The following is a 12,029-nucleotide window of genomic DNA, read 5'->3' on the forward strand; positions in this document are numbered from 1 at the left end:
TTCTTGTGGTGCCATATTGGTTTTGTATGAGTGTTGTGATCCTGGATGTGTTCTAAACTACCTCATCTTTGACCGCTCCTTTACGAATTCACAAGTTATTATTATTTAAAAATAGAAATAAAAGAAATCAAAGCCGTTGGGTCCGAAAATGGTTTAGTAACAACGATGATACACCGCGATCTTTTGGAGACACCAAGATTTTGAAATTTTTTTGCCAATGGTTGCACCGAAGCTGAATCCCGTTTTGATGGGACTCAAAATCTTGTATCACGTAGACCCGCAATACACTCCAGATACAGGGGGACATGTTGCAGGGCTGGATCTCAACACTCCAGAACCAGATTCAAAGGAGATTCAGCCCGCAACAAGGATTCGCAAATTTGAGTCCAAGTATACTAGGCTTAAAGAGCAATTTTTACATTTGGGCGAGGTATTTTGTTAAATTATACAAGGAACAGGATAGGTGGGGCGTAGGTGGCCGCAATGGTTTAGGCGTTGACATGGCGCTCATCATTGTTAGGTGAAGGTTCCGGGTTCGAATCCAGCGACCCTACATGCGAAGCCGACATACTTAAAAATGGCCTTTTTTTAAAAAATCGAAAAAAAAAACAGGATAGGTTGCAGCAATGTCTATTCCTAGCAATATCAGGTTGTCTATTCCTTGCTGGTTGATTCGGTTGGTACCCTTTGTACTGAAATTTGTGGATCACTGGAAAAGTCCAGAAGCATAAGATGTTTATCCGATTTTCATTGATTGTTTGCTCGGTCGGCGTTTGGGGATGAACTACTGATCAACACTGATTACTTGACTGGGTTCGTTTTTTCCCCTGGTTAAGTTGCTTTGTCCTGTGAATCAGTCGAACAAACCATCTTTAACAACTTCTTTCTCTGTCGGTTTTGGTGTAAATAAATGTTTTTATCTTTTTACTCATTTTAACAGTTGGGACTGTATTGTTCGGGGGCCTTCCTTGATATGGCCCAGGCCTTCGATCGAATATGGCACCCGGGCTTGCTGTTCTCGCTCAAGGACATCCTTCCCTCAACCTACTACCTTATCCTTCGAAGCTACCTCACCGGCACTTCCGAGTCATTGAAGGGTCGGCGTCTTCCCCAAACCACCTTCTCCTTGCTCGTGTACTGCAGGGCAGTGTTCTGGCGCCCGTACTGTACCAAGTGTACATAGCAGACCTTCCATCCCATCCTCAAACTACCACCCTAACCTTTGCAGACGATACAAGCAATTCTGATCCAGTAATTTCCGCTAGAAATCTTCAAGAACACCTCACACTACTGGAATCATGGTGTAAAAAAAAGGTCCATCCGCATAACCTTCACCCTCCGCGAAAAGATCCCTCCTCCAGTCTACTTCAGTCAAATACTCCTCCCAACTGCGGACAAGGTGCGGTACTTACGATTTTACATTGACAAACGTCTGACGTGGAATCCTCACACACGACTGAAACGACAAGAAGTTATGAAACGTTACAGAGTACTTCTAGACGTTCTAACCTACCTCACTTAAACAAAACATTACTTTATATCACCCTAGTGAAGCCGATATGGACCTATGGACTGGAAGTGTGGGGTTCAGACAAATATTCCAATATCCTACGCATCCAAAGAGCCCAATCCATAATCCTCAGAAAATCCTTAATGCTACCTTTTAAGTTTCCAACGAAACTACCCATATAACCTAAATATTCCTTTTGTCTAAGATGTAATCCACCCCGTTACCGACAATTTTACACAGACCTCCCAACCACTATAAATCTTCAAATCCAAATCCTCTCATCCCGACGGATTCCTTCCAACCCTCCTCGTCGACTAAAAAGACGATGGCTACGGGATCTTCTATCCAGTGACAACAATTTAATAAAGAATACTTAGGAGTACTACCAGTGGGTAGATTCTACACTCTTGTTTCCTTATTCATACACTGTTACTAGATATCAAAATGAAGGTAGTCGTAATACACAATAAATAAAATAAAAAATCACATTTTAACACTTACATGTCAGTGTTGGGTCTATGTGGTTTGCTATTAATGGCTATGGTTGGAAAGGGTGTATTGAATGATACTTGCGCGTCTTGCTAAGATTTTTTTAAAGGATTTCGTCACTTTATCCACCCGGACGATAAAACTTTCAATTTTTATTATGGGTAAAAGTTGTTTTTGTGCCCAACCTGCGGAGTGGGTGGACGTCAACGGGGAAATAATTTTCGATCAAGACATCAATGAGGGCTTTCTCGTCGGAGACGCGTGTGAGATTCCGTGGTATTATCGGGTCCGAGCTGAGTTCGTGACCAAATCTAAATGTCCTGACATTCTTCGGGGCCGCCTGGCCCGGCTTTTTTCCTCTCCTAGGTACAACGCAAGCCCCGGTGTCGTCTTGGGCAACAATTTTGTAACGCCGGATCACGTACACGATCTTCGAATCCCATACACCATCGTCCCATTCTGTTCTGATATATACAATTCAATTTTTTTTGTGATGTTATCGACGCACGAACGCGTCGTTTCAATTAAGGAAAAAGAAAAGATTCCATGGCTCATAAGCTGGCTGCTTTTGAATCCTTTTCTTCCTCCCTGAAGACGATTGCTCAAGTTGTCACTTTTCTCTGTGGAAATGTCATAACAGTCATTGTAGATCATCATTAAGGCCGATTCAAAAGTGATATGGACTCCATAGATTGACCCTCCTTTAATTATACTACTTCAAAGAAAGTATATATCCTTAAGGAAAATGTCTTAACTAAAAAATCATATTTTTTGTGTTTCAGGACGGTGGTTGGTGCGGCGCCTCTTTTGTAGGAGCGCTCGCAGAAAGGCTTAGCGGTCTCTGCCCCAAGATGCCTGCTGTCAGAGCAAAGCGGGGTTGGTGCGGCTGCTTGCAGGTGCGTACTTAAATTCTGTCATGCTACAATGGGTTGAACTTGGAGAGATATCCGCCTTTGGAATGTTGGTGCCGATGAAAGCTGGGAGTCAAAGGAGCACATTCTCTTCGACTCTTGTGTCCGCGGGGACGTAATCCGCGACTTTCCTTTTTTTCACCGTCCCTCGCCCATGTCCCCTTTCCGGCGCGGGCTTAAGACTGATTTATACAGATCTTTCCCCCGTGGTCAATATTTTATGAGAGATTTATCCTCTTATCACGTTTTTTTACACGTTAACATTGAATAGTGGACGAATTACGTCAAACTTGAGCTTAAAATTAATACTACTACCAATATACTACGCAGGTATATGCATGAAAAGATATTTTAAGAAATACACGTCTGCAGAGAACTTTTGGGGGACAGAAATACCCGTCATTTTGACGTGATTAATCGCGCAACGCTGTCATTAATTTTCTCTCTTTCATGTTTTGTCGATTGCCACAACTCTTTGATTTTATGTGAAGATAGGCGGGTTTTGTAATTTTGACGTTCCTGATGGAAAAATATTGAAAACGAGGGTTAAAGAATGCCTAAAAGAAGTGCTTGCCTGAAGGTTTTTAAAATTAATTTTGTACTACACAAACTCTGTTGCATAATACATAAATTAACGGTGGATGCACACACAGTGAAATAACGTCATCACAATTCATCCTTCGTTTATCAGTACTGGGCCGAAGCATCTAGGAAAATTAAGAATAGGCGATTGCTAAAAAATAAATTATTACACGATTATTGCAAATTGTTTTTCGGTTGGCATACAGGTTCATCCACCCATTTCTCTCACCCTCTTTCTCTCTCTCCTTCTATTTCCCCCTCTCTCTCCCTCTCTCTCCCTCCCTCTCTCTCTCTCTCTCTCTCTCTCTCTNCACCCTCTCTCCCTCTCACCCTCTCTCTCCCTCTCCCCCTCTCTCACCCCTGTCCCTCTCTCTCTCCCTCTCACCATCTCTCTCTCCCTCCCACCCCCTCTCTCACCCTCTCTATCTCTCTCCCTCTCACCCTCTCTCTCTCCCTCATCTCTCTCTCTCATCCTCTCTCTCCCCTTCTCTCTCTTTCACCCTCCCTCCCTCCCTCTCTCTCTCCCTCTCACTATCTCTCTCTATTTCACCCTCCCTCCCTCTCTCTCTCTCTCCCTCCCTCTCACCCTCTCTCTCCCTCTCCCTCCCTCTCACCCTCTCTCTCCCTCTCTATCTCCCTCTCTATCTCTCTCCCTCCCACTCCTTCTCCCTCTCTCTCTCCCTCCCACTCTCTCCATCTCTCTCTCTCACTCTCTTTCACCCTCCCTCCCTCCCTCTCTCTCTCACACCCTCTCTCTCCCCTCTCCCTCTCCCTCTCTACCCCCCTCTCTCCTTCGTCTGTCTTTCTATGTATTCCTTCTATTTATATATATCTTCCTCCTTCTTTACCGTTGAACATTAATCAATCAATCAATCTCGACTTCATTCCTCTCCCTCACCCTCACCCTCTCTCTCTCTCTCCCTCCCTCCCTCTCTCTCTCTCTCTCTCTCTCTCTCTCTCTCTCTCTCTCTCTCTCTCTCTCTCTTTTTCTTTCTCTCTCTCTGAAAAGAAATTGTTTTGTTAGGATTAAGTAGAGTAGAGTCATTGAAATTGGTCCTGAAGACCAAATCTTGAGTTGATCAATCAATCTCTCTATCTCAAACACCAAACGTTTTACGTTGTAAATAAGTGTAACTAGCACCAAGCAAAAAGACATTATTATAATGTTCTGTTCAGGTGAGAAAAAGATTCAAGACAAGAAGAAATTCAAGTAAATTCAGGTGCATTGTACACTTTTTCCTTCTTTTTCTTCTAAAGGGAAAATACCGTCGTTCCCACACAGAATTGGCCATAACAACCGTGGTAGTGAAGTGTTCGAAATGTGTTCTACGGTTTTTATCCAGCTCTCTTTTTGATTGGCCTATTTCTCCTCCGCCAAAAGGTGTAATCATGCATCATTCGATATTGGAAAGCTTATCAAAAGAAGACATTTTTGTGAGAGCTTGACAATCTCTGTAGCGCAATTCCGTTATAGTTACGATTTGAATGATTTTTTTCACGACGATTTTCAATTAAACTGGCCGATTGTGAATAGGCTAAAACGGCGTAAATAAATAGGCAATGCTCGAGACAGGGCATTTGATACGAAAGAAGAAACGACCGGTTTGTATTGCAAAATAGACTGCAAAGACTAGCCATCCAAAATTTATACAAAGCTGTTTATATTTGTTCAATTTATTTCCTTAAATTCTTCCAAGCGATATCGAATTTGGAAAAACCCTACGCAAATTTGACTATTACTTTTCTTACAAGGAATCTTATTTCGCAACTCTGCAATTTTCCAAAGCAAACATTTCGCAATTTCTTACCGATCACCTCCTAAGCCTCACAACAATATCTGTCAGAAATTTTACGCCAAATGATCGATATGCGCGACTCCCTTTTTGTTGGCTATAGCGATTGTCAAAATAGTAGTTTTGTCACGTCCGAAAGACAAAACTAGCGATATCAGGTTGCCAGAGTTAACACAATCTACAATCTCAACGTTCCCTAGGCCTGGCAATAATAGCTGACACTAATTTTGAATCAAATGGATGGTCTGTGCTACTCGAGCGTATGCCCTTTTTATGGGCTCGAACAATCGGCAAAATACCGTTTGATTGACATAAACAGAGAGAGGCTGACCATATTGATCAAGTATAAGCAAGCTTCAAGGGCTCTCGCATTGAAACAGTCAGTATAAATATTTGGGCCTAATTCTCACCCCTAAACTTTCTCTCAATGGTCATCTCAAGCGAAAAACTCATATTGCAAAATATGCATTGAATTCAATTTGGGCTAAATACAAGCTGTTTTTGGCTGTTTGCCGCTCGATTGTGTCCTACGCTTCCCAGGCTTGGGGTTTCCAGCGCTATGAAACAATTGAATCCCTACAGCGCTATTTTATCCGTAAAATTTATCACCTCCCTTCTTTCACGCCTAACTACATGATCTATCTCGAGACCTCAGCTGAACTTTTGTTTCAATTTACATTACATTTACATACTTCCTATGTCTTCAGGGTTCTAAACCTTCCTAACTACCGCCTTCCTAAGAACACAGCGCTGGAAATCATAAAGTACAAAATATCATGGTTCTCTTCCTGGAATAACTTGGCTCAACAATTTCAGCTGAATGACAATTTTTCCCTGGACAATTTCAAAGAGTGGCCACTTTTACACTCAAAATTAATTAACAATATCCGTCTCCTTCATGCTCAAAATTCTTCTAGGTTTTTGCTGCGTAAGGACCTTAATATCAGTCAACCTTTCTTGAACATAGCGCAAAATTCTAAAATTCCGTCCATTAAGCTAGCTCGCTGATTTTTCAAAATTAGGTGCGAGTTACTGTACCTTAATTATAACTCCACAAGAGTCAATAGTTCCGATAGATGCTCTCTCCGCAACAGGCAGGCTCGACAAGATTGTTTTCATTTTCTAGCAGAATGCCCAGTTTTAGCGGAATTCCGAGCACGGCATATAGGCTTGCCCACGTTGACGAGAGAGCACCTATCTTTTTATTAAATAACCCCGAGTCTTTAAATCTGATAAAGTTTGCGATGGAAGCCTGGAACTACAGGAAAATGCTTGTTTTTTATTTCAATTATTAAATCTTTACTGTGTATATATCAGAGACACCCTGGTTATTTATATGTGCATAAATAGATATGTTGTTATTTTAGTTTACTTATATAGTTTTTTTTCTCTTTCTTTTGTTTATTCCTTAAGAAGAAATGTGTTTCTTGTTTATTAAAAATGTATAGTTCGACTCCGGCAGACGGTTGATAGCCATTGCCGTTATGTGCCTTTTGGTTATGTACAATTTTTTTTCTTTTACTCTCTTTTGTTTATCTAATAAAGTACTTTTTCATTCATTCATTCATAAGCAAGCTTCACTTATATCACTATCTAGGCCTCATAACAATTCCTCTATCAAGTCTATTGAGCTCTTATGTATGTTACATATGTTACACACATACATATGTTATATTACTTGGCAAGATACTGTTTAATTACACAACTTGCGAGTGTATATAGACGGCGTCGTTCAGGGATGGTCAATCTATTATTTTGCTAATAATTTTTTAGTATGCAATAATTGTTTAGTTTGTACATTTCCTTATGCGTATGTCCTTTTTATAGGCTATGGAAATTGTAAAAAATACCGTTTGACAGAAACAACTAGCTACTGTAGTACCTTGTTGGTCTGTATCGTCAAGCTCCTATTTGCTAATCATTTTTGATTTTACAATAACAGTTTGGTCTGTGCGTTTCCGAATACCTATGACCTTTTTATGGGCTATTCAATCGGTAAAATAACTTTTGGCTGTCAAAACTATTCAGCATATACTAGTCATGATGGTGGAATTTCTATTTGGGTAATAATTTTTGATTTGGCAATAATTTTTTCGTCTTTGCGTTTTCTCGTTCGTATGTCCTTTTTATGAACTGTTATAATTACCCTTTGACTGAGAAAACTAGCGAGCATGGACAAATCAGTCCGATCAGAAATCTCCACGGCAATATCTGAGAATACTTTTTCACCTGTCTGGTCTATGCGTTTCCTCGTGTTTCAGTCCTTGCTGAAGGTTATATTAATTGGCAAAATACCGTTTTGACTCAAAACTAGCGATTAGCTCGCCATGTTGATCAAACTTGAATTATATCACAAAATTTTAAATTTTTTTGAACCGAATGGTTGGTCTGTTCTTTTCCTCTTGTATACGTCCTTTTAGTAGGTTATATTAATCGGCAAAATTCCGTTTGTCTGTCACAACTAGCGAGCCTGTTTAGATCAGATTGATCAAGGTACGATTGTGCTAATAATTTTTATTTTGCAATGGTATGGTATGGTAGAAAGGATACTGGGAAGCGGGGCTTGTATTCCCCAGGCACTGCAGCCTTCTGGCTTATTGTACCTTCCCAGTTCTCTAGTTTAGTCAATAGACTCAATCCTTCTTCTCAGAAGTATCAGGTCATTGACTGTTATTGCTGCAATTCGGTTCCCTGAGTCTTTTTCGTACGTTAGGTTTAACCTCCATTGAGCTGTTGCTTCGCATTCGAAGATGATATGAGTGGCTGTTTCCTCCTCCTCATTACATAATCTGCAAATGGGGTCATCGCTGTATATACCCATGTTGTGTAGATGTTTTCTCAGATACCAGTGACCGGTTAGTAGTCCCACCACTCCTCTGAGTTTTGCCCTTTCCGATTGCACCAGTGTTTTTGCCAGTTTTGGTGAGGGTTGTTTCATCATAAGTTTACTATGTCTAGCACCGTTAGAGTTTATCTACTTCTCTCTTTGTTTTGTTTGGATCCATTCTGCGATGGAGGATTCTATGTTTGTTTTTGTTATCCCATATTTTGCAATAATTATTTATGCTTTTCCTCGTTTGTATGTTCTTTTATATGTTAGGCTAAATACCGGTTTGACTGTCACAACAATGTAAGCTAGCCATGTTGATCAAGCTTCAGTTATTGCACCATGTAGGCTTCACAAAATAAATTTAACACCGAGTGATGGGTCTGTTTCCTCATGAATATCTCTTTTTGCATATTTCAGCATAATGTTTCTCCAAAATTTCATCTCGCCTTTTTCACGTCGGCTTGCCCCGTTTCTAAAGGTTGGCGAAATGCCGCAAGACTAAGGCAGAGGGGATAAGAGCAGACTCGGATGATTGGAGACGGTCAAACAACAGGTTCATCACCTCGCAGACCACAATGTTACATTTTTTCTCTCTAAATTATGACTAACCACTCCCCGGGTTAAAGAACGTTCTCATCCTTTAAGAATTCTTCGAAGAATTGAAGAATCTTTTCCTTTAATGTATGCACGCTATATAAAATAAATTGTGAGATATCTGTTAGAGAAGCGATATATAATTTCTCGGTTCCGTCATTAGAAATTTATTTTTAGAAACAAACTTCTTTTTGCTTGGTTGCTAGTTAGCGGACACGAGAAGCCCGAGAAAGCTTCGGATGAGATCATAGCGAAAGTAAAAAGCACTTAGACGGTACAGTTGACTCGTTCGTGAGCCCAAGTGAAATTAATTTACTGACGCCGCGCAGGCCTCTTGCGGTAGTAAACCCTTTATGAGGTGGGCCCGGCCCAGGGAAGAGAAGAAAGTTATTTATGCTTCCGTCTCATACTTTATTCATTTTGTCGGTTTATTTCGGTAGGAACCGCATTCCGGGCTGGACTCGTCGGTAACAATGTGTGGAAATCGGTTCTCAGGAAGGTGCTCTTAGTGGAGAATTCCGTGATGTCTTTGATGAAGTTAATGAAGGTTTTGGCTCTTCAAGGATAATCCCGGATGAGACTTGATGTAAAGATGATGATACCTTAATAATCTTCTGAGAAATAGAGCGTTAACTTGAAAGGATTCCAACATTAAAGGATCACTGATAAAAGTACCTAAGTTTTTATAAAACTATACTTTTTACTCTTTTTTTTTCTATTAAAGTTTTAAATTGGCCTCCGTCGACCTTCCGGAGCGTTGTCTTACCATCCAGGGAGAAAAATATACTTCTCTACATGGCAAACTCGCTCGTTAACAATGATTTTATTTCCACCCTTGCAACCCATTTAGAATCCACATTTACTCCGCATCAAGGCAATAAATGATGCCCCTCACGCAAACAGGTAATGCATAACCTTAGCATACTACTTTCTCTTCGTCTATCTCCCTCAAACCTTTTAATCGTTTTCTCAAATGCACTAGTGGAAAATCGCCTGGGCATGATCTAACTACCTCCACCTTCGAAACCTATCACAAAAGTTTTCTTAACTACAATATAAATGTCACCACTCTATCCACTCTTGTGGAAATATTTCGTCGTTGTTCTCATTCCTAAAGCTCACAAACTTGCGTCGTCGGTGGTCGCAACAGTTTAGTCGTTCGTCACTGTGAGGTAAAGGTCCCGGGTTCGAATCCAGCGGACCTGCATTTGAACCCGACATTCTTACAAATGGGCTTTTTTCCCCCGAGGATTGATATGACCTCAGCTATTGCGAACATTCGAACATTATGAACATTCATCCTACAGATCCATCAGCATTCTTCTTGCAATGTCCAAAACCCACGAAAGACTTATTTTAAAGCGATTAATCCCCATTCTAGGCCGCGGTAGCCGAGTGGTTAAGGCTCATAGATCCCGCGGTCGTGGGTTCGATCCCCACCGTCTCCTCTGGACTTTTTTCTGACGCCTAAGGGGGCCGGTGACCACAGTTGAAAGAAATTGACACGGCACTCATCAATGGAATGGGCGGGATCAGATCTCAGTGACCCTGAATTTGGTCCCTATTCACTTCAAACATGAGTTTCTTCCACGGAGGAACACCGGGGGCTCAAATTCACACGTGTTGCGAGCCCCCAAAAATGGAGCCAGGGATAAAGTACAATAAGCTGAACAGCTGCAGTGCTCAGGGAGAACCCTTCCAGTTCCTGGTATCCATTGTTTTAAAAAAACCATCCTAGACAGTCAGAAAATAATTCCCTCTCGCCAATCTTTCGTCCACATAATTATGCGTTCGAACAAAGATTCAGAGTTGTCGATACCACCTCCTCTCCTCCATAGAACAAATAGTATTGCTTGGGTGAATAATGTAGCACAGACTTTTGATATGGTCTGGCACCCGGGCATGCTTTATGTGCTTAAACGCTTCCTACTCACTCCACCTGCTTCAGAGTTCGCTACAAGCCGGCGTCCCATACGGGAGCATTCTTGGTCCCATTCTTTATATTGTGCTGATATACCCTCACACCCCAATGCCGTCATCACGACCTACGCGGTCGATATAGCAATTTTATCCTCTAACTCGAAGCCTATACAAGCTAACTCCAACATCCAAGACTGCAGACAAATGTACTCAGTGTACATTCATATTGAAAACAGCCTTGCATTTCCACTCAAGTCAAATACTTAATACGATACCTATTCAGCAAATTGACGTAGAATCTCCACACAAAATTAGACGTCTAGGACCAAAATCCGTCTTGACCGTCAACAGTAAACTAACCTTATAAAAAACTACTGAGACCACTTTGGACATACGAAGTGGAACTCCGGTGTTCTGCGAAACCATCTAACATCCAGCTCATCCAATCGTTCCAATCAACAAACCTCAGACAAATCGTCAAAGCTCCTTTCTACGTCACTAACCTTACTATCCACAACTGGTGATTCCTTTTGTAAACTGATCAATTCCCGATTCCGAAAGTTTCACACCAACCTCGCGGACCGTCCTAACCATTAATGCTCGAGCCCTCTCTACACATTCCCATCCCGAGGAACCCAATCGACAATGGACTTCAGACATCCTTACCTCTTATCATCACACTGTCAGCGTGGTTTCTCATGGCATGTGTTCTCTGGATGCAGCGCTGATATTAGTGTTAGTGCTGCGACCGCGTGAAAAAAAACCCTGCTATGATCACAATTGTAATATGTATAGACTATAAATTAAAAAATGAAAAATTGATTTTTTTCTGTATTTGACATCTGCGAACTGTAAAAACTATTGGAAAGGGTTTAATTGTGTCCTTAAAGTCCACTAAAAAATAATAGTTCCAAACGATCACTGAGGACATGTCCCTTCTTTTCATACAAAGTTTACCAACCTGATGATATCCGTGAATAATTCCCTCAATAAATCTTCATATTTATATGGATTTCACGTCCAACATTTGAATTCACACTTTGCATTACTTTCTCTTTTAAAATTTTTACTTTTTTTTCTAATTTGGCATAATGAAAGGTGGTTTCTCTTCAATCAGATTCCAAAAAACAGCTCGATCCGTTTTATTTTTTATATTCATCCTATTTGATTATGAACTGAACCGTGAGAAAAGAAATAGGTTGTGCAGTTGTAATAAAAATTATTAATAAAGCCAGGGTAGAATAGATTTTATAGGCGTTGGAAAACCGAGGACCAAGGGCACATACCTGCATTAAACAAGACATTGATCTAGTTTTACTCACAACAAATAAACCAGTTTAAAAACTTGTGAGAATTCTGAGAAAAAGGGTTTTTAATCCGTACTGCGCGCAATAAATTAT

The 12,029-nt window shown here is 40.8% G+C and overlaps 1 protein-coding gene across 7 annotated transcripts in view; it reads left to right on the forward strand.

The window, feature by feature from the left end:
- The window catches only part of LOC106661115 (disheveled-associated activator of morphogenesis 1), a 62,974-nt gene that overhangs the window by 32,431 nt on the left and 18,514 nt on the right, over positions 1-12,029 (forward strand). For all 7 annotated transcript variants that reach the window (XM_014384317.2, XM_014384316.2, XM_014384311.2 and 4 more), the window contains one exon: positions 2,782-2,895. In XM_014384317.2, the coding sequence (XP_014239803.1) occupies positions 2,851-2,895 (45 nt within the window). In that variant the 5' untranslated portion in view covers positions 2,782-2,850. The remainder of the gene's footprint in view (positions 1-2,781; positions 2,896-12,029) is intronic.

Source organism: Cimex lectularius, unplaced genomic scaffold (genome assembly GCF_000648675.2).
Source record: "Cimex lectularius strain Harlan isolate CLEC.00 unplaced genomic scaffold, Clec_2.1 scaffold47, whole genome shotgun sequence".
Lineage (NCBI taxonomy): Eukaryota > Metazoa > Arthropoda > Insecta > Hemiptera > Cimicidae > Cimex > Cimex lectularius.